A 27,666-nucleotide genomic window follows, 5' to 3' on the forward strand; every position below is an offset into this window, starting at 1 on the left:
GGGAGCGAGCGCAGCCTGGAGCCTCGGCGCCGGCGGTCTGAGCTAGGCGATCCCCGCCCGGACGCAGCGGGCGGGGTGGTGTGCGCGCCGCGGGAGCGTGCCTGGCCGCCCGGAGGGCCACGGAGACTGTCACTCAGCGAAGAGGTAGGGGTCTGTGGGGAGGGCACCTGGATCAGGGAGCGGGAGGGGACAAACGCCTGAGCGTCTACTGGGAGCTTGCAGCGGAGACCAGGACCTCTACCGTTCCAGGAACCTCCCCTTTATATCTGCGGGGCCGGATCTACGCGGTGCCTCTCGGAACCTGCTTCTGTCTGCGCTGGCAGCCGGGACAGTCTTTGCGGGCGCCCCGCCATCTGTGTCCTTCCCCCAGCCCAGGTCCGCGGGACTGCGTTCATATCCGAAGCACTACCCACCCCCGCCCTAGCTCTTGGTGAGAGGCTGTGTCTTTGCAGAGTGGGCCCAGACGGGTGCACCCACGTGTAAATCTGCGAGGAGCGCTCCTCCCATACGGCCCTCTTTTGAGCCTTCCTTCAAGAGCTGGGGTAGGGGGCGGGGGCTGAATGGGACTGATGAGGCGTGTGGCGTTAACTGCGCCTTCCTCCCCTGGCTGGAGCGGGGTGGAAGGGGAAGGAGGGGGGCGGCGGAGGCGGGCGCTGCGGCTTCTGGGGCTAGACAGGCACAGAACTGGTAGCTGGGAGGGTGCACACGTGCGCGGGGACCTGTGTGTGTGGTGTTTGGAGGCGGGTGTGCGTGTGTCACGTGTACACCGGAGTGTGGTTCTGCGTGTGTGGGGGTGCATTACCGGGATAGAGTGGTGTGTGAGGGTAAGTCACACGGACACTGGCACGCACCTGTCCTGGAGGAGTGTGTGTGTGTGTGTGTGTTTTGAGGATACAGGGATGTGTGGAGAAGGTTATGTCCCAGGTTACAGGATTGCACCTGGCCATTGACTTGTATACCTGCCAAATGAGCCCAGGAGGCCAGGAGGAGGGCACAGCTTGTGTCCTTGAGGATCCCAGGGAAGATGCACTAACCTCCTCCACAACCCTCACTCCATTCAGCACATACAGCACCCACTGTGTGCTCCATTGTGGATTGAACACCCACTATGTACCAGGATGTGTCCTAGGCCCATAGACTCTGGTGACACCTACCTCCTCTTTGGTCTCTTACCCTCAATCCCCACAGCAGGCAGAGGTATCCTTTAAAACGCATCATTATGAGTCATTCCCTTGCTCAGAATCCTTCTCTGGCTTTTCAGACTCTTCTGGTTTCTGTCTACAATCCACACCCGCACCATCCCCCCCCCACCCCGCCCCAAAGCCAGTCCCTGAGTCCTAGCCAGGAAATGGTTCTCTGCCAAGCACAGTGTGAACTGTCCTCTCCCCCTCTGAAATCCTTACTTAGCTGTCATGAAAGAGCTTAAATGACACCTCCTCCAGGAAGCCATCCTTGAGGCCAGGCACAGTGAATGACAGGGCTTTCTCATCCAGGTGTAACTCTGATCACTATCAGGTACTTCTTCTGCTGATCACCCCCTCCAGCCACATTGACCTCCTTGCTCTTCCTCAGAGTGAGCACTGTTCCACGTCACAGCCTGTATAGGTGCTGGTTCCTCTGCTTGAAATGCCCTTTGCAGATGTCCACACTGCTTGCTCCCTCACTTCCATCAGATTCTGCTCAAATAATGCATCAGAAAGACCTTTCTTACCACACAGTATAAATAGCACCCCCCCCCAGCCCTTCACTCTTGGTCCCCCTGCATGGTTATCTTTTTCTCCACAGCACATAGCACTTGACATATCATCTGTTAATTACAGGCTTTCTTGTTTGTTTCTTCTTGCCCCCAGTAGAAATTAAACTGCAAGAAAGCAGGAACTTGATCTTTTTGGTTCACAGCTTTATTTCCCAGCACCCAGCACATGTAGTAGGTGTTCGGTGTGTATTTGTTGCATGAATGAATGACTCTGGATTTGCATCCCAGGAGTCTGTGTCCCTGGCTGCTCCCCAGCCTGTGAGCCCCCAGTTTGAGGCTAGGTCTCTTGCCCTTCTCTCTTCCAGATTCCAAGTTCCTGGTCTGGGAGAACTGTGACTGTATTTGCATGATAGAAATGTTCCCTCTAGTAATTGGTTTGGAGGATGGGATGGGGTGTGGTTGGGAGTGAGCCTAGAAGTAGGGAGACCTGTGTGGCAGAAGCAGTTGGGAGGGAAAACAGAGGCCTGAATCTGGACTTTGAGAGGCCATCCACTTGGTGACCTCCCCCGGCAGTGGGGATATCTGGGAGGGCCCCCAGAGGAGATGTCTGAGCTGTCCTCTGGCAACAAAGGAGAGGGAGGTGTGTTCCTGGCAGAAGGCACAGCTTGTACAAAGGCCTGGCAGCAGAACCCAGTCAGGAAGCTGTGAGTAGTGTGGTGTGGCCAGAGTGCAGAGTAAGTACCGGGTGGGGGAGCAAAGCTGGGAGAAAGGGAGAAGATGGGTGATGAGGAGGGCTCCTCGGTTTTTGGCCTGGGAGAACTGGGAGGATGGGAGTGCCATCTTTTCGAAAGGGGCAGAGGAGAAAGAGCAGACTTGGGGGGACATGCTGAGTTAAATCGGGGCCTGTTGAGTCTGAGCTGCCCAGGAATATGAAGGGGAGGAGACAGCCGGCTGGAAAGAGTTGGACTGGAAGTGCAGACCCGGTGTGGAGATGAGGAGGTGCAGAGGTAGAGGGTGAGTCCCGGAGACCAGCAGCCAAGGTGCCCTGAGGGTGTGCTGAGGGCTGCCATGCAGAATCAGGCAGAGCCCATCTTTGTGCCTGGGGCCTCCCTAGGGGCAGTGGAAGGGGGTGTCCTGCCGGCAGGCATCCTCAAGCATGACTTGGCACTAGCCTCCTGGGCCTCCCTCGAGGGGACTGAGTCATCCCGAGCAGAGGCGGGAGCCGCCAAGGGCACCCGTTGCCTGGGCCATCCAGACACTTGTCGGGAGCATAAACATGGCTCAGCAATGTCAGGCCACCGTCTGTGTCTGGCACAGATGGCTAGACCCACCTCCTTACAGCCTCCCTTCTGCTAGTGCTCTGCTGGTCAGGGCCATGTCCTCTCTGCCTGGATCATAGCTGGTCTCCTGCTCAGCCTGGCCCTGAGGTTCACAGCTGCCTTCCAGAACTCCAAAGGAGGTGTGGCTGGTGTCTGAAGTCCCCTCAGCCAGGGCTTCTTGGACCAGCAGTGATGAGAGCAGGATTTCTGCTCTGTCCTGCTCTGAGGGACCCAGGTGGATGGGACACATCCTAACGGGAAGGCCTGGTCAGGCAGGATCTGGAGCCAGTCTGTATCCCTTGGGAGTAGCCAGACACTTGGGGATGGGGCCATGGCCTGGGAGGAGGAGCCTGAGGGGAGTAATGTGCCAGGCCTCCCAGAGTCAGGGGGGCTCTGGTTGGTGGCTTCCTGACACGGACACATCCCAGTCCCACATTGCTCAGACACAGACTGCTTCATTGTCCACAGTTTTATTCACCTTGTAGCCCTGGGAGGTGGCAGGACAGTAGCCACGTATCAGATACACATATGAGGAGACTGAGGCTCCAAGAGACTCTGACTTGTTCAAGACAACATAGCCCCAGACTGTGAAGACAGGACCGGGGTAGCTGTGCCCAGTGAGGAAAGGCCAGAGTCTGACCATGCTCAGCTGTAGGACTAGGCTGAACTCTGGGAGGCATGCCATGCCCAGAGGAGACCTTGCCCTGCCCTGAGCCTGGGTCTCAGCCTGTCCATCCTTCTCTTCCCCACTGTGGCCCTAGCTATCTGCTGAATCAGTTTCTACAAAGCTTCTACTGGGGCCTAGGCTTCGGGAGGCGTCCCTGGGGGAGCCCTCAGAGAGGCCTGGGTTCTGCCCAAGACACACGGCCCAGACTGGTACGGAAGGCTAGTGGACAGGCGATGGTGTGGGAGGTTCAAACTCAACTCATGTTCAGAGTCTGAGTGCACACGATCACACTTATACACCTGCATAGACCATGCTGACAGATTTCTGTCTCCACACAGACACAGGGCTCCGGGTGGACCCCCTCCCACACACACATACACAGACACACGCCATCACCCCAGGCCCACAGCCCTGCTTGTACACATCCTCTCACGTGTGGACACGTGCCCTCACATGCGCAGCCTTGGGCACCAGGCCCTGTCGCCTGGACCCGAGGCAGGAACCTGGGGCCTCCCGCACAGACGTGCTTAGTCACCTGAATTTGATCCAGGCGGGAGGGAGGGTGGAGGGCCTGACGTCAGCCCTCACGGCCGCCCGGTGCCGCCCGCGCATCCATCTGGGCCACAGCGCGTGCCAGGCAATCACAACGACAGCAGCACAACAACAGCTTGCTTTCCCCGAGTCTCCTCTGGGCGGCCAGTCCTGGGTCCCGCGTGGGCCTCCACTGCTTTACTCCCCACAGCCCCCGGCTCAGGGAGCTGAGCCGGCCAGCAGCCCCACTCCGCAGGTGAGGAAAACCCATTTGCACAGTGCAGTCACCTGCTCACAGGCTTGCAGCCAGGCAGGTGCAGAGCCTAAACCAGGTAACAGGGCCCCAGGCTGGAGCGAGAAGGCTTTGCCCTCACTCTCTGTGTGTCATCCCTGCCCCTTGCTGAGCCTCTTATTCCTCTGAGAAAAGGGGAAGGGAGATAAAGCAGGATGGCCTTGGGTTGGGTTAACAGCCTCAGGAAAATCATGCAAATTTGGTGGGCTAGGGCAGCCTTTGCCCTCTGCGGTAGTGGCTCTGTCCCTTAGTGCCTGCCCTGAACCACAGGATAGGAGCTCCCAACACTGATTCATTTCCTATTGTGGGCTGGGTCCTTAGGTTTCTTGGGGTGCCTTCTTTGAGTCTGCTTTCCCAGTGTCTAATAGGGACAGGGCTGTAATGATCACTATGGCAACCACTCATTCATTCAACAAATACATATCAAGCTCCTACTCTGTGCCAGTCACTGCTGCAGACACCAATGATCCTACAGAGACAAGGCAGCCAAGAGCCCTAATGTATGGAGTTTATATTCTGGTGGGAGAAAGAGAGCCTGCAGAGTGAGGTAGCAACAGGGTCACCTACAAGGAGGAGTGGGACGGGTGGGCCAGGCTTGGAGGGCTCCCTTCAACTTTGGTTTCTTCCCTGCCAGGGGCCTGGTTTCCCAACCCTCCCCAGTACTCTAACCCCATTCACTGCCCCCTTTTACCCACTTCGCGGAGGCCTCTCTGATGTTTCCACCCTGTTCACTCCTTCCTCAGCCCTTTTAGGGAGACGTCCCTGATGTCCCAGCCCTACTCACTCCTCTCTCACCTCCTCCAGGGAGGCCTCCTTGATGCTCTAACCTCACCAACACCTACCCACCCCCGCAACAACAACACACATGCTCCTCTAGGTGCATTCTCCACACTTTTTCCTGTTACCAATCTGGATCCCCTTCCCCCTTCCTTTCTGCTTGTCCATATCAGCTCCACCACTTCCAGGCTTCCACTCATTCAATACCTGTGTGTCAGGCATGGGGTTCTGGAACACAGCTGTACCCATGATCCATCTCCAAGCCTTGCTGTGGCCCTGGGGAATCTGGGAAGGGATGGTTTTGAATCCATAGTACAGATGGAGAGACTGAGGCTCAGGGTCAGGAAGGAGCCTGCCCAGGGTCCCACAGTGGTTTGTCAGGTAGGACCAGAATCCAGGCCAGGCTGTGTAGTGGCCAGTGGACCAGCTAGCCCTGCCTTCTTGACATCTGTCAAAGCAAGATGATGGGGGAATGAGGGGTAAAACAGAGACCTGTGTTCTGTGTTCTCAAAGTCACTGTGTGGGGACAGAGGAAGTTGCCACCATACAGGAAGAGCAGAGGGTCAGGAGTCCACTCACTTCCTATTCTTGAGAAAATGCCTGCTTTGGCCCAAGAAGGGGGAGGGGCATTGAGCTGGGGTGGGGCCAGTGCTTGGCTTGGGGCAGAAATGGAGTCCCAGCCTGCGTGTCTGGATTCACCTTGGGGTCAGAGATCAGCCCAGGACAGTGGGCTGGAGATTGGAGGTTGATGTGGGGTTCAAGTTCTTGGCCTCTGGCCTGGTCTGGGGCTCAGCCCACAGTAGGGCCAGGGATGGTGCAAAGCCAGGCCAGGGGAGCAGCTCAACCTGAACAGATGTGGCAAACATTTTGGCCATACAAACTGAAACGAAAAATAAAGAATGACCTTTTAGTACAGTGAAGTCTCTCTTGACAGTCACCAGTTCAGCAGCCCCCTCCCCTAATGGACCCTGTGCTAGGCTGCAGGCTCTGTTGGGGCAGAGAAGGGAGTCATGGGAGACTTGCCCTGTGGCCCTGCAGAGACCTCCCTGGAAGAGGTGAGAGAGGCTGGAGCCTGAGGGAAATCTTCCAGGAAGCAGTGAGAGGGCTGGGGGTAGGGGGCTGGAATGTCAGAGAGGCCTCCCTGGAGGAGGTGCGTGGGCCTGGAGCATCAGGGAGGCCTCTGCATCCCCTGTGCCCAGCTCAACTTCCAGGCAGCAGCGTTGGAATGCTCTGCTGTCAAGGGGTGGGGCTGGTGAGTCACTGGGCTGTCTGCTGGATCCCGGCCTGAGCTGACCCTAGACTCTGTTTCTCCCTAGGCTGCCAGGCGTCCAGCATTCTGCCCGTGTCTGTCTGTTCTGACTTCAGAGTCAGATTCTGCCGTTTCCCTGTGAGGTCAGCAAGGTAGACGTGAATGTGCCTGTTTTGCAGATGTGAATACTGAGGTCTAGAGGGCTGATGGGCAGTAGAGCCAGATGAGTTCCTGGAATTCCTCCAGTTAGTAGGGACAGGCCCAAGTTTGGATATTGGCAACCCAGGCAGAGGGAATAGTCAGGGCAAAAGCATGGAGGTGGGACTCATAGGGTTGTGACTATAACGGGAGAGGGCCTGGAAACCTGACCTTGCTCCATGGCCAGAATCGAAGCCTCTTCTGCCCTCATTTCTCAGGTTCCCAGGAAGGCTGCACAGAGGAACCCCCTTGACCATGGCAATGGAGGGGGGCCCAGCGGTCTGCTGCCAGGACCCTCGGGCAGAGCTGGTGGAGCGAGTTGCAGCCATCGATGTGGCCCACTTGGAGGAGGCAGATGGCAGCCCAGGGCCTGCCAGGAACGGTGTGGAACCCCCGCCACGGGCCAGAGCTGCCTCTATGATCCCCGGCAGTGCTTCAAGACTCCCCGTAGCCCGGCCCGGCCTCTCAACGAGGAAGTTCTCCCTGCAGGAGCGGCCAGCAGGAAGCTGCCTGGAGGCCCGGGCTGGACCTTACACCACAGGGCCTTCCAGCCAAATCTCCCCACGGGCCTGGCGGAGGCCCACCATTGAGTCCCACCACGTGGCCATCTCAGACACAGAGGTTGGTGGGGCAAAGCTATGGGGCATTCATGAGCTTTTTAGTAGTTCTCAGTGAAGACCCATTCTATTCCTATCCCTGCCACACAGCTGTCTAGCCTTTGGTTTGCATAACCCCAGAGTTGAGGAGCTCACTACCTTACAATAAGGCCTCTTCTCACCCAGGGGAACTCATTGAGCCAACATGTGGGTCCTATAAGTCCCACCATTCCTACCCTCACCTAGTCCAGGCTTTGGAAATAAACCCCTCCTTCGTCCCCCAAGAAGTCTTAGAGATTCAAAGATAGACATAGTATCCTCCCACTCCAAGACTTCTCCGGCCTGAACCCCCAGCTCTAGTCCTGCCTCCTTGAGTCTGCTCTGGCTCAGAAGCTGCCAGCACGCTTCCAACCTCTGGGCTCCCGCTGGCTCTGTCCTTGCCACTTAGATCTGAATATAAACCTGAGTACTGAGCAGTTTATAGCCTTCAGAGGCTGAGCTTTTTATGGCCGAGCCAGGGCTCTGGTCTCTTGTCCCTTTTCCTTCTTGTCCATGTGCTCTAGACCTCACATTCAGGTGCTTCTGGAAACACTTGCTTCTGGGCTTCTTATAGACTTGAGCCTCCCAGACTCCAGCATCCAGGCAGGAATCAGTGTGGTTTTCCTTTACTGCTTCCGCGGGAGCAAAGCAGAGGCACGGCTCCCCCTTCATGAGGCTTCTGTCACTGTTGGTTGTGTTGGTGCCACCATGTTTCCCCGTCCGAAACTGGAAGGTTGATGAAAGCTGGGGTCTGGGAGCAAGGGGCCTGGGGCCAGGACTGATCCCTGAACAGGCTGCCTCTGGATCAAGCCTTACCTGATGCTTCTCCTCCCCCTCCACCCCCCCGTCCCCGCATAGGACTGTGTGCAACTGAACCAATACAAGCTGCAGAGCGAGATTGGCAAGGTAGGACTGGGGCAAGCCAGACACAGTGCGGACTTCATTTGGGGCTTCGTGTAGGCAGCCTGTCAGGATCCTCTGCTTCGTGCAGTCCCTTCTTCCCCTCTGGGAATATGAGGCAGAGGCAGGAAGGCCCAGGCCTGGGAGGGAGGAAAATTTTCTCTTCCGTAGGAAAGTTGGAAATAACTGGTATGGGTGGGGTGGGTGGGAGATGAATCTTGATTCCTGACTCTCCGGAGTTTGCAATGGAAGACAGGGAGGGGTGGGGGGGGGGCATGGGGCCACATTGAGCCAGGTGGGGCAGTTACTAGGGCACAGGACCTGCCTCTTCGGCTGCCTGAAATTTATGCCCATTGGTGGTGGGGGTGGAGGGGGGATGCAGCAGGAGGGGCCCAGAGCTGTTCAGGCTCCTACTTTCCTGAACTAGCCCTGGGGGAGGCTGCTCTGTCCAGGCAGGCCTGACCAGTGCCTATTCGCAGGGTGCCTACGGAGTGGTGAGGCTGGCCTATAACGAAAGTGAAGACAGGCACTATGTGAGTCTGGGGATAGGAGGGAGGTATTGCCCAAGCTGGGCCCTAGGACCCTGGGGGATGGGCAGAAGCTGTGCTGAGAAGACAGAAGGCAGCACTGCCTCCTAAGGGAGTGAGGTCCCTGTCTCTGGGGGTATGAAAAGGAAGTGAGCTTCTTGACCCTGGGAATATGCAATTGGAGACTGATGCCTCTGAGGGAGGAGCTCCAAAAAGGCTTTTTGAAGAATAGGGATAAGGGCCTAGACTCAGAAGTGGCTGCCTCCTCACCCAGCTTAACCACATCCAGCCATCCTCTTAGTGCCCATGGAGAGGCCCACCCAAGGTCCCTTTCTGGACTCAGTGCACATGTATCCAGCCTGTTCTAGCCCCTGGCTGCACACAAGTGACATTTCTGCCCCTCCCTCCTCAGGCAATGAAAGTTCTTTCCAAAAAGAAGTTACTGAAGCAGTATGGCTTTCCACGTAGGTATCTACTGGGTCCTGTGCTTGGGGGCCCCCAGCCAGTGGGCAGAGGAGGAGGAAACCTCAGTCCCTAGGTAGCCTTTGTTAGGGCTGGGGGCGGGGGAGACAACTTGAGCATAGGCCTGGCGCTGGGCAGGTGCGTGGTGGATTGGGGATAAGATCATGGTCTTGCGAGGTTTTTGCTTGAGGATGGTTGCAGGTCTACAGTGAAGCCCAGGCTCCTTCAACAGGGACTTGATCCCCTTCCTGGCCACAGGTCGCCCTCCCCCAAGAGGGTCCCAGGCTGCCCCTGGAGGACCAGGCAAGCAGCTGCTGCCCCTGGAACGGGTGTACCAGGAGATCGCCATCCTGAAGAAGCTGGACCACGTGAATGTGGTCAAGCTGATCGAGGTAGGAGGTGGTGGTGAGTGGGTGTGTGCCTGTGCCCACATCCTGTAGACCAGTGGTCCCCGACCTTTTGGGCACCAGGGACTGGTTTCATGGAAAATAAATTTTCCACAGACAGGGTGGGGGTGGTTTTGGGATGATTCCAGTGCATTACATTCAAGCTCACCCCCTGCTGTGTGTGTGCCTGGTTCCTAACAGCCCTGGCCTGGTAGTGGTCCGTGACCTGGAGGTTGGGGACCCCTGCTGTAGAGCACAGACCCAGGGATCCTGCTGAGAGCAGATGTGGCTGAGACCTCCAAGGACACAGCCGGACTTGGGACAGGGACTGCAGAGGGGTTTTAGGGGTCAGTTCAAGCTGCTCTGGGATGTTTTCAAGGTCTCGCTGAGGGTGAGCATCAGTGATTTCTGAGGCCTCATCTGTCTGTGCCTGTGTAGTTCCTGCTCCATTGTTCTGGGTAGCTGCAAAGTATACCGGGGGTCCTGGGGCAGGTGAGGACAAGGAGACCTGGCACTCTCACCCCACGTGAGAGGCCTCCTCAAGTCCTACCCCGTATCTGCTCCCTCTGACCAGGTCCTGGATGACCCAGCTGAGGACAATCTCTACTTGGGTGAGTGACGCAGCTCATTCCCAATGCAGCTTACCTGGGGTCAGTCCAAGGGCTCCTTGGGGATACACATGGCCTTCAGCAGGGCAGGGAGGAGATACATGTCCTCTAGCCCTGGATTCCCTTGCCCAGCCCTCTGAACCAGGCTCAGAATATCCAGTTAGAATCAACAGGTGTTTCCAAGCCCCCACTCTGCTGACCAGAGAGATAGTAGGTCAGGTAGATACAGGAAGCAGGCTACATGAAGGGGGGTCCCAGACCCTGCCTAATAGCTCTGTGCCTCAGTTTCCTCACCTGTAAAATGGGGATAATAATGGCATCTACCCCACAGGGTTGATATGAAGAGTAAATGAGTTATATATGTAAGACGTATCAGCTATTAATACTAATGCTGTTAACTTAAGCTCACAGTGCCTGGTTCACAGCTGGGCTTCGGAGGCCCTCAGGAAACGGGGCAGAAGAAATGAACACTTGCTCACAGATTAAAGGTCAAGGCTGTAGTCTCCACTCCCTCTTCTGCCTGCCTGCCTCTTATGACCTTTAGAGAAATTTCTGCCCCTCCTCTGAGCCTCACTTGCCCCACCTCTGCTGCATAAAAGGTGTTCGTGCTAAGTCAGATGAGGCAGGTCCCTAGTAGACCCCACTCTTATCCATTTACCCCCGCTGATACCATGGGACCCCTCAAGTATGGCTGCATACCTGCCCCCTCTCCCACCCTCCAGGAGAGGGAGGGGCCCTGGCGTCACCTGCTCTGCTTGCCTGGCTACACCTTACGTTCTTTTCTTTTCTTTTTTTTTCAGTGTTTGACCTCCTGAGAAAGGGGTGAGTTCCCCATTCCAATCAGGCAGGTCAGGTCTCATCCAGACCTTGCTTTCCTTCCTGTGACCCGAGTCCTAGGGCTGGCTACTCTAGGAGAAAAAAAAAGAGGCCCAGACCTTGCCCTGGGGAAGCTGTGGTCTGGGGGGAAATGAAAGACCAAGAGGACAATTCTTTGCAGCCTGGTGGAGGTCAGTAGGGCAGGAGTGGTCAGGGAGGCCTCTGGAAGAGGGGCGGGTTTTGAACCAGGCCTTGAAGAACTGGAAGGAAGATTTTGGTGGAAGAAAGGGAGAAGAAAGGATTGTTTCTCGAGCCAAAGTGTAGAGAAGGGACTCAACTCTTACTTGTAATGTATTCAAATTATGAAGAGTTCTTGCAGCTTCACAGGTTTGTGAGTTGGCTGGGTGGTACTCCGTTCACTCCCACTTACAAGAGGGGAAGCGGAGGTTCAGAGGGGAGAAGAGGCTTGCCCAACATCACCCAGCAAGTCCTTGACGAGACCCAGGGTTCTAACCCACGTCTGCCTTACTTGGCCTTTGCAGGGCACTGGCAAAGCAGCAGACATGGAGCAGTGGGCACAGGCCGGGGTGGCCCGGGGGCCCTAACAGCCGAGGCCATGAATGCAGGCGTTGGCTTGTGTCTCTGCTGAGGGACCTGTGTGGGGAGGGGGCCAGCAGTGGTGTCGCTTTAAGACTCAGGGGCTTTCCAATGTTTTTGACCTCCATTCTAAGGAAGAAATATGAGTTTCACATGGCCATCTATACCTGCAACTTAAACCAAAGTTTTACACAACAGCACACATCCTTATTATATATGATGTACTCTGCCTTGGTTTACTTCATTAGGGAAAATCAAGGTCAGGGTTCAGCCTGGGGCAGTCACCCACTATGCTGATTTCGTGACCCTGCACTGGGTCTGGGCCGACAATTTGAAAAACATTGCTCTATGTAGCATCTTTTTAAAAGATTTTATTTATTTATTTTTAGAGAGGGAAGGGAGGGCGAAAGAGAGAGAGAAACATCAATATGGAGTTTCTGGGGGTCATGGCCTGCAACCCAGGCATTTGCCCTGATTGGGAATCGAACCTGCGACACTTTGGTTCGCAGCCCGCGCTCAATCCACTGAGCTACGCCAGCCAGGGCTCTATGTAGCATCTTTACAACTGATTCATTATAGGTAATTAAGTACTTAGGAGAAGGAATATCAAGCCAAGCAGAAATTAAGATAAAGCTAATTTGAAATTGTAGTGGTTGTGATGGGATATTTGTGTCTAGGTGTATTTTTAAGTTTTCATTACATATGGGAGGAAAAAGCTAGTGTCTTGGGTTCTGGGGATCCCTTTGAACATAGAAGGCTCCCAGGAAGTCCCCAGTGGCCTAAAGGTCTCAGCCCCTGTTCCCCTTTACCTGCTACCTGCCTTTACTCAGTCCCATTCAGTGGAACACGCTTCTCCCCTCCCTCCATAGGCCGGTCATGGAGGTGCCCTGTGACGAGCCCTTCCCAGAAGAACAAGCTCGCCTCTACCTGAGGGACATCATCCTGGGCCTTGAGTACTGTGAGTGAGGGGCTGCCTGCCTCCTGGGACTGGAGACAGCGGCTGTGGGGGCGGGGGGGGGGCGGGGGGAGGTAGACACTGGAGGGGGCGGAGCCCAGGCTCAGAAGGTTCTGAGCGGTAGCTGTCAGTCAGCGCTGATCTGCCAATCAGCTTCAGTTGGGGGCGGGGTCCTGGACCTGCGGCCAGATCTGCTCTCTGCTGAGTTCCTAGCGTAGCTTAGCCTCTGTACAGGGCTTGGAGAGATGTGGGAAGGAAGAGACTTACGTCCAGCTGCTCCAGAGTCTCTCCTGTCCTGGAGCCTGTGCATGGTGGCCGCGTAGATTTACTTCGAGGGGCCCAAAGGGGACGAGAGCTTAGAAGGCAAGCTGTTAGCTTAGCCTCTATCTCTGGATTTCCTTTATTCACTCATTTATTCATTTTATTCATTCACTTATGAGTACCTACTAAGTGATGGCTGGGGGCAGGGAATTGACAAGGAGAGATGACAAGTACCCAGATGTGACCTCGACAATCTCACAACCTAGTGGGAGGGGCAGCAGTCTGAGCAGGCAGGTGGTTCAGTGCGATGCCTGCTGGAGCTGGGGAGTCACTGTGGCTGCCAGATCACTGAGGGGCGGAGGGCGGGTCCCTGGAGGATGCCACTTGTGACCAGGGTCCTGAGGCATGGGTAGGAGTTCATTGGCCGGGCTTGAGGGGTGGGTGGGAGAAAGTAGAGAGGCTGAGAGAACTGCCTGGCGGAGGCACAGAGGGGAGGGGCACATACTATTTGAGAATGGGGAGAAGTTCAGTCTGGCTGAGGCGCCAGGTTGGGAGGGTGGTGGGAAAGGATGCTGTTCAGGCCCACCTGGAGGGCTGGGAATGCCTCCACAGAGGACGCTCATGTCAGCGTTGTGAGCTCCTGGGGGCTTTGAGCCAGGGAGAGGTGTGATAGGATTTGCACCTCAGAAAGCTCTGTCTCGCAGCTGTGTGGTGGCTGGATAAAGGGCCGGGTGGTTAGGGAGGAGGCTGCTTGGACAGCCAAGTGACAGATGGTGAGTCCTGGATTAGGACAGTGGCAGTGTGGAGGAGACCTGAAGGAGGTGGGGTGGCCAGCACTAGTCATGGGGAGGGCCCCCAGACACTGAGGCCTCTGGCCTGGTTTGGGGAACAGGAGTGGGACCCATCTCTCCAAAAGCCTAGCTTGCCCTGGCTGGTGTGGCTCAGCAGACTGAGTGCGGGTCTGCAAACCAAAGGGTCTCTGGTTTGATTCCCAGTCAGGGCATGTGCCTGGGTTGTGGGCCAGGTCCCTAGTTGGGGGGTGTGTGAGAGGCAACCACACATTGATGTTTCTCTCCCTCTCTTTCTCCCTCCCTTCCCCTCTCTCTAAAGATAAATAAATAGAATCTTTAAACAATTTTTAAAAAAATCTTAGCTTGATTTGTCAGGAGCACATTCCTGCTCTGGGGGAAGAGGGTAGGGACCCAGGTAGGTGGCAGGAGCCAGCACCGTCTCTATCTCTTTTGAGCTGCTCTAGTGCCCTCAGATTAATATTCTCTTTGTCTATGTGGGGAAACAGGCACAGAGAGAAGAAAGCTTTGCAGAAAGTCCCTAGCAAGGGCCTTGAGGTACAGGAAGGGGGCACTCTACCCCCGGTGTGGGCGGTGGTGGGCACTGCCCTGTGCCAGCTTGGCCTCCATGCCCTTCCTATCCTGGGACTTTCTTTTCATTTGAGCGTCTATCTCCCATCCTCCATCCCCCCACCAAAAAAAAATACCACCCCCAAACAAAAAAAACAGGCTAACCTCATCTGACTTTTGGGTAAAGCCTCATCAATACCAAGCTCATCGAGGGAGACTGGTGAGCACCAGGGGCTGGACGGGTGGATGAATGGAGGCACTGGGAGCTGAGCCCCTGCCTCGTGATTCTGACCCCTTGAAGGGGGAATCAGGGCAGCCCGGGGAAGGCTCCAGCCTGAGAGTCCAGGCCTGGTTCTTACAGACGGGGAGAGTGCAGTGGCGCAGGTGTGAGGCGGAGTTGGACCTTAGAGGCTGGGTCCGTAGGGCTGGCTGATGAACTGGGTGTGGGGTCTGAGAGACTGAGCCGGAAGACTAGTGGAGGAGCAGGGGTCTCCGGTCTCGTTTGTTTGGTGGTGGCAGTGAAGGGGACTACTGACTGAGAAGTCGAGTTCTGAATTAGCCGTGTTCTTAGGAAATACTGAGCTGTATGTTGAGATGTCTACTGGATACCCATGTAGGTAAAGAGCCTGGAGTTCAGCGGGGAGGCTGGGATTGGAGATAAGACTGCTTTCCATGGTCAAGTACACAGCCCTTGAAACTCTGCTCTGATAGGTGTGTGTGTCAAATCCCTTGAGGTTCATTTGCAGTCACCCTAGGACTATCAGTTTTGTTGTTGTTATTAACACTCATTCCCTTGGCCCCAGCCTTCCTCTCCTCCTCCCCTCCCCTCTCCCGCTTCCCTTTCCATCTTTCCTCCTCTCCAACATCCTGGGGTCTGTCGGTCCAGGGGAAAGTATTTGCTGAGGGGGCAACCTCTAGTGGATGGCAGTGGGGTGGGGTTAGCACCTTCTCTCAGCCTGAGCTGCCCATGTCTTCCCAGCAGTGCTGAGACCAGCAAGCAGGCTGAGCTCCCAGCCTGCTGGAGAAGGCTGGCCCTTGCCCAGCCATGTCCATCCCAGCAGTCCCAAGGCCTGGGATGCCCTCCTGCTCTGAATCTCCTTCAGCCCACCCTGAGTCCAAGGAGCAGCAGCGTCTGACCAGGCTGGGTGGGGGAGGGGCTGGGTGATGGGAGTTGATGGGCTTTGGGCCTGCAGACCGCAGCCTCGTGGGAGAGCCGGAGAAGGCCTGTGAAGACCTTCCCTCCCACAGGTTTTTCTGACCTGTCCCCTCAGCAACAGGTGCCTTGACTGCCGTCGAGAGAGTGCTGGGCTTGGAGTCCAAAGGCTCCTCAGAGTCCAGTCCTGGCTCTGCTGCTGACCTCCTGGGCTGACCTCTGAGCCTTCACTGCAGAATGAGCGGAGGGCTCTGAAGTCTCCTCCCGAGGTCCTCATGTGAGGAGTGTGTGTGGGCTCCTTCCCAGCTGCGGCTCGAGACAGGCTCCCCAGCAGGCAGGGACCGGGCTGCAGCCCCCCGGCCGACGCTGTAGCCGCTCTCTCTGCAGTGCACTATCAGAAGATCATCCACAGGGACATCAAGCCGTCCAACCTGCTCCTGGGGGACGATGGCCACGTGAAGATCGCTGACTTCGGTGTCAGCAACCAGTTTGAGGGGAACGACGCCAGGCTGTCCAGCACAGCCGGGACCCCAGCGTTCATGGCCCCTGAGGCCATTTCTGATTCCGGCCAGAGCTTCAGTGGAAAGGTGGCTTCCAGAACCTGGGCTGGGTTGGGGTTCAGGTGAAGGGGTGGATATTGTACAGCGAGGCCTGATTTCCAACTTGGGGGTGCCAGGTCTTTGTGCCTCGGGGGCAAACACCAAACACAGTACCCTTCTGCATGTTTCCCTCTTCCTAGAGTCTGACAAACACCCAGCTTTGGTCTCCTCTCACGTCCCAGCAGAACGTCCCCAAGTTTCCCCTGTAGGTACTTCCACCAGCTGCTCTGTGCTGAGTTCTGGACTGGGCTGGGGAACAGAGAAAGCCCAGTCAGGCCAGTTCTCTGCCCTCCTGGACCTGGCAGAAGGGGCAGGAGGGCTCATGTTTGGGAGTTGGAGGCTCCTCTCAGATGTCCTGAACGTGGAGGGCTGGAACTAGGCTTGGAAGAGTGGGGAGGATTTGAGGAGGAGGCGGGGCCCAGAGAGCATATAAGAGAATGTCGGGGCACAGGGCTGGGGCACGCCGGGGCTCGGGCAGGGTTAGGGCCTGGAAGTTTGGGCTTTCTCCTCAGTGACAGAGGCAGTGGGGGTAGCCTCCCGGCAGGGGGCTGCAGTCCCGCGTGCCCCCCGGCACATGGCTGTTCTCGCCTGTGGGACGCTGGCTGCCCCCCTGCGCCCTGCCAAGGAGGCAGTGCTGGAGAGGCATCTGGATGTGCGTGTGGCGTGGAGCTCAAGAGAGAGGTCAGGGGTGTCGATAGAGTTTTTCTTTTTAACTTTTAATTTTGATAATAACTCCAAATTTACTAAAAAAGTTGCAAGAATAATACTAAAAAGCTTCCCATATATCTTTTTACCCAAACCCACCAATTGTCAGCATTTCGGCCTATTTGCCTTTCTCCATCTCTCCGTACGTGCATGTGTGTGCACATGTGACACTTTTCTGAACCATTCGAGAGTTACGTACGCTGGGGCCGTCACCCCCCTGGGCCAGTAAATGCTCCAGAGAATAGTTTTGAGAACATGGACATTGTCTTACATAGCCCCAGGACAACGCTCAGAATCAGGAACTTTGTCGTTGATAAAAGACTGCTCTCTGATCAGCCTTACTCAGATCTCGCCAGTTGTCCTGCTGCCGCCCTTGCAGCCTTGTCTTTCTCCAGGCCAGGGCCGGATCCAGAGTCCAGCACGTAATTCACTTGTCACATCCCTGGTGTCCTTTAATCTGGAAGACTTCCTCGGCGTCTCTCTCTTTCCTGACCTTAACATTTTGAAGAGAACAGGCCCGTTATTTTGTAGAATGATGTCAGTTGTGTTTGGTGTTCCCTGATTGGACTCAGATGAGGCATCTGTGGCAAGAATATGTAGGTAGAGATTTGAGAATCACTCGCGTAAGAGAGAAAGCAGCTACCAGGAGAGGGGGTGGAGTTCCAGGAGGGAAAATAGAGAGAGAGCACCTGTTAGAAGTGGAGCACGGAACGTCTGGGAGGAGTCACAGAGGCAGCCAAGGACGAGGGTCTTGGCATGGGCAGGGTCAGAAAGAAGGCGCATGCTGGCTTTTCCAGGGGATCATCAGGATGAGGGATGATGAGCTGGTCTGGCGAGGATACGTTCCATACAAACCATCATTTCAGGGGTGCATCTGTGTGGTGGGCACAGCAAATGTGACCCTGTAGGACCAGAGGTGTCCAACCCAAGGCCCTCGGGCTGCCTGTGGTCCAGGATGGCTATGAACGTGGCCCAACACAAAACCATAAATTTACTTAAACCCTTTTTTTTTTGCTCATCAGTTTTTGTTACTGTTTGTGTATTTTCTGTGTGGCCCAATACAACTCCTCTTTTTCCAGTGTGGCCCAGAGATGCCAAAAGGTTGGACACCCCAGCTAGAGGAAGGAAGTTTTGCACCTATTGAGTTGAAATGTCTCTGGTTTGGGCCTGCTCCAAAGGAACTCGGAGCCCCTGAAGGGCAGGGGCCCTGTTCCTGTCACCCCTGTATCCCAGGGCTCAGCACAGGGCCAGCACAGAGTGGGGGCCTGGAAGTGTTTGCTGAGTGAATGCATGGCTGAGGAAGGAGGTTCCCCTCCCCACCCTCCCCCACACCCACAGGCACTGACTAGGCAAGGATCGGTGGTTCATTCGGGGGGACTGATGCGAGCTGTCTCCTTTCTAGGCCTTGGATGTGTGGGCCACCGGGGTCACGCTGTACTGCTTTGTCTATGGGAAGGTGAGTCCTGGGCGGGTGGGACCCTGGGCTGGGCCCAGCTGAACCAGGAGGGATGACAGGAGCGGGCCTTTCCTTTGTGTCCTAAAGTGAGGGGCACTAAAAGGGGCCATTTGCACAGAGAAGACCAAGAGAAAAGAGGCTTTTTCTGGTTTTCTCTTATTCCCTTGGGAGGGGATTCATGTGCAGGAGTCCTAGGCCAGCAGCCCTCCCACTAGTAGGTGGAGGTGGTGGCATCACCCCCTCCTAGCCAGAGTGCCCCCCTCCTTCTGTCCCTCGATGCCATCCATTCATTCCCTCACACATTCACTCATTCATCCATTTAACAAATGTGTTTTGACTCCTGCTCTGGGTCAGGCTGGGCCTCGGGGACACCCCACACTGACTTGGCTGAGACCCCTGTCCTCAGGGGCTCCCACTCTAGGGATGCACTGAGGAGCAGGAGGGAGCCTCAGTATACATGTGCCCAAATTCCAGGCCCTAGAAATGGAGGCCTCTCTGCAGGTGGCTCATGGTCCCCTCAGGGATTTCTTTGTTTGGTCAGTGTTGGTTCAGCACCTACAGTGAACCAGGCCCTGAACAAGTTCAACGAGGTTCCTCCCCACTAATGGGGTCCCAGAGCTGCCCCCCAGCCCTGGAGAGGTGGGGCCTGTCTCCAGCACGAGTTAAGGCCCTGGGCCCACATCCTTTGTCTGCTTCCTTACCTTCAGTGCCCATTTATCGATGATTACATCCTGGCCCTGCACAGGAAGATCAAGAACGAGGACGTGGTGTTTCCCGAGGAGTGAGTTGTCCACCACGGGGCTCCCGCCCACCCCCAGGGAGGCAAGCCTTTAGCAGAGCTCTTTCCCTTTGAGTCCCACCTCTGCCTCCAGGTCTGGAGGTGGGGTTGCTGTTCCCTGGGAGGGGCCGCTGAGCAGACAGAGGGTAAGACTGTGGAGCAGGGTCTCTGAGACACCTGGGTGGATGGTCTCCTTGTGCAGACGGAGCTCTGAGGCTGGGAGTCGGGCACACACTCACACTGCTCCTTCACTGAAGGCCTGCAGGGGGGCAGTGGCACCATCCTCATGCAGACCCGGGGCCTGGAGGAGCCTCTGCTCCCCCACAAGGGGTGGGCAGGGGCTTTGAGTTGCCAGTGTGCTGCCCCACTTCACAGATAGAGAAGTGGAGTCTCTGGAGGAGGAGTCTGGTATTTGAAGCCAGTCCCTTCTTCCCTTCCTTGGAGACAGGGGTCTCTGAGCCCAGAGGGGCGGGGCAGAGAGGCCTTCCTGCTCGTCCACGGCTCTTCTGACAGTGACGTTGGCTTCCATGGCTCCTCATTTTCCAGGGCCCTCCTGCTGTTCACTCAGAATGCCCAAGGCAGGTCACAAACTGACCTGGGAGCTATCTTCAATGACCCCTGCTCCCCGTGCCCACTTCCTCTGTGCCCACTTCCTGTCTGGTCCCCAAGCCCTCTCAGGTCCGTCTCTTATATGTCTCTTGGCTGCATCGCCACCTGGGCACCTGCCTAGTTCAGGCCTCAGCCTCATCCAGCCACTGTCTCCATGCTCGCCCTGCTGTCAGCCTGCATTCAGTCCAGCACCACAGTCAGGCCAGGCTGACCCTGAAAAGCACGATGAATCTCACCTTATTTTCTGCTTGAAGTTTTTACAAGCCCTCCCAAAGGCCTTGGGAGGAGGCCGTGTCCTGCCCCTGGCATTCAGGACCTCTGCTTCTGCCACCACATTGCTTCCTTGCCCTGCAGCGCCTGCCAGCTTGGTGCCCACCCCTTTCTGCAATGGCCTGTCTCCCGGGCCTTTCTTCCCACAGGACCCCTGCCCGGGCCTGTCTTTCTCCCAGCTCAGGTGTTTTAAAAGGGATTCAGTATCTAGGATGGCAGAGAGAACCAAGGCCTGTGGTCCCGAGAGTGGGTTTCTTCTCTGCTGGCTTGGAGGGACAGGCTCCCCAAGAATGTTGGTAGTGAAGAAGCTTGGAGCTTGGGCAGAGACAGTCCAGGTGGATGTGGGGCTGAGAGTTGTGGTCCCCTCCCTGTGGTCTCTCCTCCCCGCCCTCACCCCTCTGGGCAGCAGTGTGCGAACGTGCCCGCCTCTCTGGGCCTCGGACTCCTTGGTCAAGTGAGAATCTTTCCTGGCCACCTCCCAGGTGGAGGAGTGGATAAGATGGTGTGTGGCAGGTGTCCTGGTGTTCCCTAAAGTGACTCTTTTCACGTTATCCTCAGCATCTCTGCCACACAGGGGGATGTCTGGTACCCCTGGAGCTCTGTTCGTGTTTGTGGCCTCCGCCTCCTGAGGGAGATTGCCTTACTTCCTTCTCAAGGAAGAAGGATATCCACACACTTATTCCGAAATTGTCCTTCTACCCTGGCACGCTAGGGGTGTCCTGCCTGCTGTCTGAAATGAGGGCTGGGTGTATCTCTGCCCTGGGGTGCCAATCAGGGGATCCCGGGAGCAGGGTGGGGAGTGAGGGGTTTGAAGGAAAGAATCATCATCAACCATCTCCCCTTCATCTCCGCCCTTCCTCTTTAGGCCAGAGGTCAGTGAGGAGCTCAAGGACCTAATCCTGAAGATGCTAGACAAGAATCCAGAAACGAGAATCGGGGTGCCAGACATCAAGGTGGGGGAACCATAGGTCTTAGCCTGGGATGCAGCAAACAGGCCTCAGTTTCTAGCCCTACCCCAGGGCATGCGTGCCTTGGGTTTGAGGCTATTGCTGGTAGAATGCCTGTGGGCCTTTGCTCATGGGGTATCTGTCTGCCTGTGGCCCTGACCTTTCTCTGCCCTCCCAACTTTGCAGTTGCACCCCTGGGTGACCAAGAATGGGGAAGAGCCCCTTCCCTCAGAGGAGGAGCACTGTAGCATGGTGGAGGTGACCGAGGAGGAGGTGAAGAACTCGGTCAAGCTCATCCCCAGCTGGACCACAGTGGTAAGAGGGGGCGGGGCCTTCTTGTCCTAGGAGGGCCCGAGGAGGGTGTGGCCACTGCCTGAGACTTGCTCTATGCTGGACCCTGTGTTTAGGAGGCCACCTGGGCAGCCAGCCTCAGTGTCAGGCCACTGAAGGAGGCCTACTATTCTGCTGGAGGCTTGGTCAGGAGAGTGAATGAATTTTTAAGAAAGATTGTATTCAGCTGTAGAGAGAGGGAAGGGAAGGAGAAAGAGAGGGAGAGAAACACCAATATGTGGTTGCCTCTTGTGTGCCCCCTACTGGGGACCTGGCACACAACCCAGGCATGTACCCGGACTGGGAATCGAACTGGCGACCCTTTGGTTTACAGGCTGGCACTCAATTCACTGAGCCATACCAGGCAGGGTGAGAATGAATGATTTTAAGAAACAGACTGCCCTTGTTAAGTGCCAGCGTTCACCATGACTAGAAGAAGCATTTCCTTTTCCCCTTCTTCCTCAGCCAGCCTTCCTCCCTTCCTTCCTTCCTTCCTTCCTTCCTTCCTTCCTTCCTTCCTTCCTTCCTAACATTTATTACACTGCTGTTTTCCAGGTACTGTATTAGGTGCCAAGGCCTAGAAAGCCTTTGAATTGGAGAAGTGGCCCCAGGGTCCCCCGACGTTAGTTAGGCACCACCTGTATGCCCCTCTCCTTCTCCTCACTTGTAGTTTTTCTCATCTTCCTCTGGACATCTTCCGTGTTGACAGTTGGAAGTTTCTAATGTAGCCCTGATGGCCATTTGGGAGTTTTGGAAAACTAAGAGCCATGGTCTGCCCTCCACTGCGGCACCACAGCAAGTCCAGGGGAGCACAGGGCCAGGAGAGGGCGTGGCTGTGCTGTGGGTGGGTCAGCCTGCCGGGTCTGGGCCTGCCTGGGCCATCTGGCTACAGTCCTGTGCTCTGTAGCGCTCCCAGCCTCCATGGGTTTCCTGGAGCCAGTCAGCTCCCACAGGGTCCCTACGGCCACTTCCCTGCTCTTAGCCATATCCCCCCTCTCCTAAAGCACTGAAGTAGCCTCCCAAATTGTCCCCTGGCCTCCACCGTCACCTTCACCCTTAGCCAGGGTGGTCCTGGTGACCTGACCATGCCATGTCTCAGCTCAGACCCTGCTCTCTCAGGCTTCCATGTCACTTAGAGTAAGAGCCACAGCCTGGCTGTCCTGCCCACCTCATATTCCCCAATGACCTTGGCTCCAACTACATGCAATGTAAGCGGTGCCTACAAAGACCAGGGCCTTTGAACATCTGTTCCCCACCCGGGCGCTCCTGCCCAGCCATCCACAGGGCTTGCCTCCTCACTCCCTTCAGATCTTTACTCCACAGTCACCTTCTCAGTGAGAGGTGAGCCTTTTCTGGTGCCTTACCTAAAATTCTAGCCTCCTCTTGGTCATACCTTATCCCCATCCTTGTTTTATTGTTTTCTCCTTAGCCCTTAGCTTCAACTACCATATATTGCACTGATTTGTCTTATATTTGGCCTGCCCCACCAATCAGAATATAAGCTTTGTGAGGGCAAGAACTTTTGCCTCAGCAGTATCACCAGTGCTTAGAATAGTGTCTGGCGTATGGTAGGCACTCAGTAAATACCATATGCCAATCAATTTGTTGATTGACAGACTGAATGAATGAACGAGTGAGTGCGCCCCTGATCCTGGCATCTGTGTGTGAGTTGGTGTGCATGTGGGCAGGGGCATGGAACCGTCCTTGTTGCAGGAGGAGGGACAAAGTCAGAGAGCCAGGGCACAGCAGCCCCTCCTGGTGTGTTCCTCGGGCCACCATGCAGCTTCCTCTGCACTGCCTGGCACAGCCCGCCTCTCTGAAGTCTTCCAGCCTCAGCTACAAGGCATTTCCCATGCCCTCAGGATAAAGCCTCCACTTTCAGCCTGGCATCCCCAACCCCTCATTTTCTCCTGTGGCCTCTTGGCCTCCCGACCTCCCATGTACCAGTTGTACTGGGTTCCTCCCCATTCCCAGAATTCACCCCCAACCATCACCTTCCATGGTCCTGTCATTTCTCTGCTGGAATACTCTTCCTTTCTCTGCCAGTTAGCCTCAGCCCTGGCCTAGGGCTCTGTTGGTTGGAGTATCGTCCCATACACCAAAAGGTCGCGTTTTCGATTCCTAGTCAGGGCATGTATGGGAGGCAACCGATTGATGTCTCTGTCTGTCTATCTCTCTGTCCTTCTCTCCCCTCCTCTCTCTAAAATCAAAAAACGTATCCTCAGGTGAGGATTAAAAGCTAATAATAATTAGAAAAAAGAAAGGGAGCCCACTGAACAGCTGCCCCCAGGGAGTCAGAGCAGAGGCTGCGGGTGTGTTTGGGAGCCTGGGGGCCATGTTCCTTGTGCTGACTGATATGTCCTCCCTAGATCCTGGTTAAGTCTATGCTGAGAAAGCGTTCTTTTGGGAACCCCTTTGAGCCCCAAGCACGGAAGGAAGAGCGATCCATGTCTGCTCCAGGAAATTTACTGTTGTAAGTGCTGGTGACTGAGAGCTGCAGGGTGCTCCCCAGGGTGGGGTAGGGGTGGTGGCACAGCCCCCTCCCCTCACTGTCATCCGGCTGTGCAGGCTGAGCCCGGAGCCTGGGGACTCAGCTGGGTCTCAGAGCGGGGTCCCATCTACATCTCCTCCCTCGGCCTGTGGCAGGCCAGCAGAGGTTTGCAGCGAGGCCTCATGGCTGCTCCTCGTGGAAGGATGGCTCAGCTTGGAGGGAAGGTGCTTCTGCCGACTCTTCCCTGCGTGGGGCAGTGCTAGCTGTTTTCCTGAGTGGTCCATGCTACCTCCAGCCATTGCTTAGCCTGATCAGTGCCTTGTAAACACTTGCTCAGCAAGTTAAGCATGGACAGGACAGCCAACTGGGCCAAGGAAGAGGAACCCTCATTTGCTGAAGGCTCCCTACTGTGAACAGGCATGTGCGCTCAGCACCTGCTAGAGGAAGTCAGAAAAGCAGTTCCCCAGACCTCTGGGAGCCTCATCTTCAGCGTGTCCATCTTCTCCCACTAACAAAAGAGCCAGTTTGGGACGCCCACAAGGTCTGCTGGAGTTTGTGCATGGCTCTGCAGATAGAAGGCTGTGAGGGCCCTGGACCCACATGTGGCCCCGGGCAGTCGGCTGCCTTCCTCCGGCCTGTGGAGGGAGCTGCAGGGAGGTGGCGCAGTGTCTCCAGCCCGGGTGCGGAGATGGTGTGCTTTCCAGAGCAGGTGCGCCAGACACGGCCCAGGTACCTCAGCCTCTCTGGAAGGAACACTTTGATGTGCGCCGTCCAGCAGCCCAGACACCGGTGCACCGGTGCTGTGTGAGGCTGCCCTCTTCTAAGTGGGCTCTGTAGCAGGGCCAGGTCCCATTATCATGCACCAGCTGATGTCTGCTCCCTTCCAGAGGTTGCTTATCCTCAGGGCTGTCCCTATACTAACCTCTTACCCTCCTCTTGACAATCTTTCTGGTCAGTGAGGGCCGAGGCCTGGGAGTGGCCTTGATGTCACTGAACTTCCTGGTCCCTGTCTCTTCTGTAAGTTGGCCAGGGCTGGGGGAGGGGCTCCCCTGGTTTCCTCTGTGTCTGCAGGCCTCAGTGCTGGGATTGGGCTTCGTGGAGGGGATCACGTATTTAGCATCCAAATGGAGCCACTTCTGAGAGGGAAAGAGGGAGCTATGCCTAACTATGCAAGGACTACATGCCTAGCCAAAACCATGACAAACCAACCTGGACAACTGGTCACAACTGCTCAGTGCCTATGACTCTGCGCCCCCTGGTGGTGGGACAGGACCATCACAGGTTAAAGACACATCCAGCGCCTACCTAGCTTACCTTACATCTGGCACAGGGCTGGACTTCAAGTGAGGAAAGTAGTCATTGTCCTTTCACAGGCATGGCCATGGCGAGATAGGCCAGCTTTTTTGTGTTAAGTACTGGGCTTAATACTTCCCGGCTATAAAGTTCTATAATTCTGTGACCTAAGTTTAATTTTGAGAAGTAGGTTTTATTTCATAATAGAGTCCCAAATTTGTCCTTTGTCAGCTGTTGTGTTTTATGCTTTGGGATAATTGTTGAAGCCCTACAGTGGAGTTAAATGGGACTGATTCTTTTTTAAGACATTGAAACCCATTCATTGGTCATTTTAAAAAGAAAGGTCTTTGGGGAAACATCAGATGCCAGAATCTGTTGAATCTGTGATATCACCCCAGGACTGACAGACAGACTTGATGGTGTGCATAGGGCAAAGAAAATGCAAAGGCCCTCTGCTCAGGACTGCGGGGGCTGATGGAGGCCAATGTGGAAGGCTGCGAGGTGCTCCAGGATGTGGGGAAGTCAGTGGAGTCAGACTGTGAGAGGCTCCAGAAGCCAGGCTGGGTAGGGAGCCCTGGAGAGTCGGAGGCTGAGACTCGGGGTCGAGAGGACCGGCAAGGGGCACAGTGCGTGTGGCAAGCCTGGGGAAGTGGGTGAGGGGGATTTGAGAGCTGGTGGGTCCGAATGCCTGTGAGTGTGTGTGAGTGTCTTTCCTGAGTGCATGTTCTGACCCCTGAGGTCCCTCCACCGCTTGAATCCCCTGAACAGGAAAGACGGCTGTGGTGAAGGGGTCAAGAGCCCAGAGCTCCCCGGTGTCCAAGAAGATGAGGCTGCATCCTGAGCCCCTGCATGCACCCCGGGCCACCCAGCAGCACGCTCATCCTGCGCCTCCAAAGGCCCACCGCACTCATGCCAACAGTCGCCCCTGCAGGTGGGGGCTGGGGACTGCGGACCCCTCCTGGCTCCCCTTCCCCTGTTGTGCTGCATGACCTCTGCGCGTGTCCAGCGACAGGATTAGAATGTGTGCCTCTGGGGTTTGGCGGGCAGGGCTCCCTCGAGGTCTTTCTCCTCATCTTGGCTCTCCCTGGCGGGACCCATGCTATGGGGAAGGTAGGTATGCGCGGTGCCTTAGAAACCCCACTTGGCTTGTTGGCAAGGCCCAGAGGCAGGAGGCAAGAAACCAAGATGGGAGGGGAGGCCTGGCTTACCACCACAACGGACCCCCTGCAGGGGCTGGGCAGGCCTGGCTCAGCTGCCACACGCACATGGAGGGGACACCCTGCCCACCTCAGGGTTGGAGCTGCCAGAGCTCATGTCTGCTGAGGACACTGGTGTGGAGTCTCTGAGTCCCTGGCGGGTATTCTGGGCCTCACCAGGGTGTGGGCCAGTACTGGAGAATTCAGATTCATCTTTCGTTGTCTTTTATTTTTGTTTCTAACATGGGGGGAGGGGTACAAAGACCTGCTTGGGAGCATCAGATGACCTCTCCAAGGCTTTAGGTGGTTCCTAGAGCCCCCCACCATGACTTGCAGCTGTGTGAGCTGGATTGACCTTCCTGGGTTGTGTTTCACACTCAGTACTATCCAAAGAATGGGCTGAATTAAAACTCTGAGCAGAGACCTGAACGAGGAACACCCCATCTTCCCTGCCCGTATCCCTCCCTCCCTTTGTGGCTCCTCAGAGCCATGCTGCAGGAGAGACACCAGGGGCTGACTCCCTGGACTCACAGGGCTGTGGCCTTGCAGGGCTGAAGTAATTGGAACCCAATCTCCGATCCCACACTGGCCTCACCATCTGGCCCCAGAAGCTGCCCTCACATTCCTGCGATGAAGGACAAGCTTCCCCAGCTGGAGGCCACGCTGGAAGTGGGGCCTTGGTGGGGCATGCATGCTGGCCGGCGGCCATGGAGAGGGGGGCCTTCCACCACCGCCTCTCCCCCAGGACAGCCGCCATTCTGCCAGCCCAAAGCTGGAGCGCCGCAGTGTGTGTGTGGAGTTGGCCGGGCTGGAGCAGATGTCATCTCCTCTCTGGGATCCCCTGATGGCTTGGTGTTCATTGGCCAAATGCTCAAGAAATTGACCCTCAAAGGAGACTAAAGCAGGCCTCAGATACCTCCCCTGGAAACGTGGGCCGAATGAGGGATCAGGGTCGCCGGTGTGGGTTTCCTATCACAGGAGGACTTATGTAGAGAGGGAGCGGGAGGCTGGGCTGGAGGAGTGCCCGTGTCCTGCGCATCTCTGTGCCTGTGGGTGTACGTTGCGCCTCTGCGCCCATACGCATGTGCGTGCCCATCTGCTGCACATAGCACACTCGCATGTCTTGCGCTGGCACATGCATCTGTAACATAGTTTCTATGTCTATTTAAGCTACGAGCTGGATGCGGCCCGTTGTCAATGGGTCCATATTTCTCCCTGGCTCATCTCCACTAAGGCATTATAACCCAGGGCTTAGAAACGTAATTCGGTACTGTTTTAAGAACACTTTTATAGAGTTCATGGGAGGCCAGTCACGGATCCACAGGTTTTCTTTTTGAGCATCTCTGTGCTGGGGCCTGGTGGTGGGGTTTCCAGTGGATGACATCCATTGGACTGGCCATCGCAGAGCTCGAAGGCGGGCCTGGCTCCACTGCCCAGCTCACAGCCCTGATGGGGGGCTTACCCCATCTCTGAGGATTTGGTTGGCATCCTTGTTTTGAATGTAGCACAAGTGATGAACAAACTCCATAAGAGTGTTTTAAAAATTAACTTCTCAGGAAGTGAGTTAAAAACAATAAAAGCCCTTTCTTGAATTAAACAAACAAA

General features: G+C 55.9%; 1 protein-coding gene across 3 annotated transcripts; it reads left to right on the forward strand.

The window, feature by feature from the left end:
- CAMKK1 (calcium/calmodulin dependent protein kinase kinase 1) lies at positions 1-27,666 on the forward strand. Of its 3 annotated transcripts, XM_028534486.2 has the most exons (17): positions 10-144; positions 6,599-6,683; positions 6,948-7,350; positions 8,223-8,270; positions 8,744-8,797; positions 9,204-9,255; positions 9,512-9,645; positions 10,214-10,250; positions 11,048-11,069; positions 12,530-12,618; positions 15,775-15,974; positions 18,094-18,147; positions 18,855-18,928; positions 20,670-20,757; positions 20,938-21,066; positions 23,451-23,554; positions 25,634-27,666. In XM_028534486.2, the coding sequence occupies exons 3-17, from the start codon at positions 6,985-6,987 to the stop codon at positions 25,704-25,706; spliced, it is 1,524 nt and encodes a 507-aa protein (XP_028390287.1). In that variant the 5' UTR covers positions 10-144; positions 6,599-6,683; positions 6,948-6,984; the 3' UTR covers positions 25,707-27,666. The 3 variants fall into 3 exon arrangements, with proteins under 3 accessions (XP_028390286.1, XP_028390287.1, XP_035889144.1); XM_028534485.2 differs by lacking the exon at positions 6,599-6,683 and having other exon boundaries at positions 1-144; XM_036033251.1 differs by lacking the exon at positions 25,634-27,666 and having other exon boundaries at positions 23,451-23,558.

The sequence above is a fragment of the Phyllostomus discolor genome, chromosome 8, assembly GCF_004126475.2.
Source record: "Phyllostomus discolor isolate MPI-MPIP mPhyDis1 chromosome 8, mPhyDis1.pri.v3, whole genome shotgun sequence".
Classification (NCBI taxonomy): Eukaryota; Metazoa; Chordata; class Mammalia; order Chiroptera; family Phyllostomidae; genus Phyllostomus; species Phyllostomus discolor.

What these genes read in the sequence shown, in the direction of transcription:
- CAMKK1 (XM_028534485.2), top strand. Translation starts at nt 6,985, where the DNA reads ATGGCAATGGAGGGGGGCCCAGCGGTCTGCTGCCAGGACCCTCGGGCA. An exon ending in GAAGCAGTATGGCTTTCCAC is followed by an intron (nt 9,256 to 9,511) that starts GTAGGTATCTAC and finishes TCCTGGCCACAG; the next exon opens with GTCGCCCTCCCCCAAGAGGG. An exon ending in GCTCCAGGAAATTTACTGTT is followed by an intron (nt 23,555 to 25,633) that starts GTAAGTGCTGGT and finishes TCCCCTGAACAG; the next exon opens with GAAAGACGGCTGTGGTGAAG.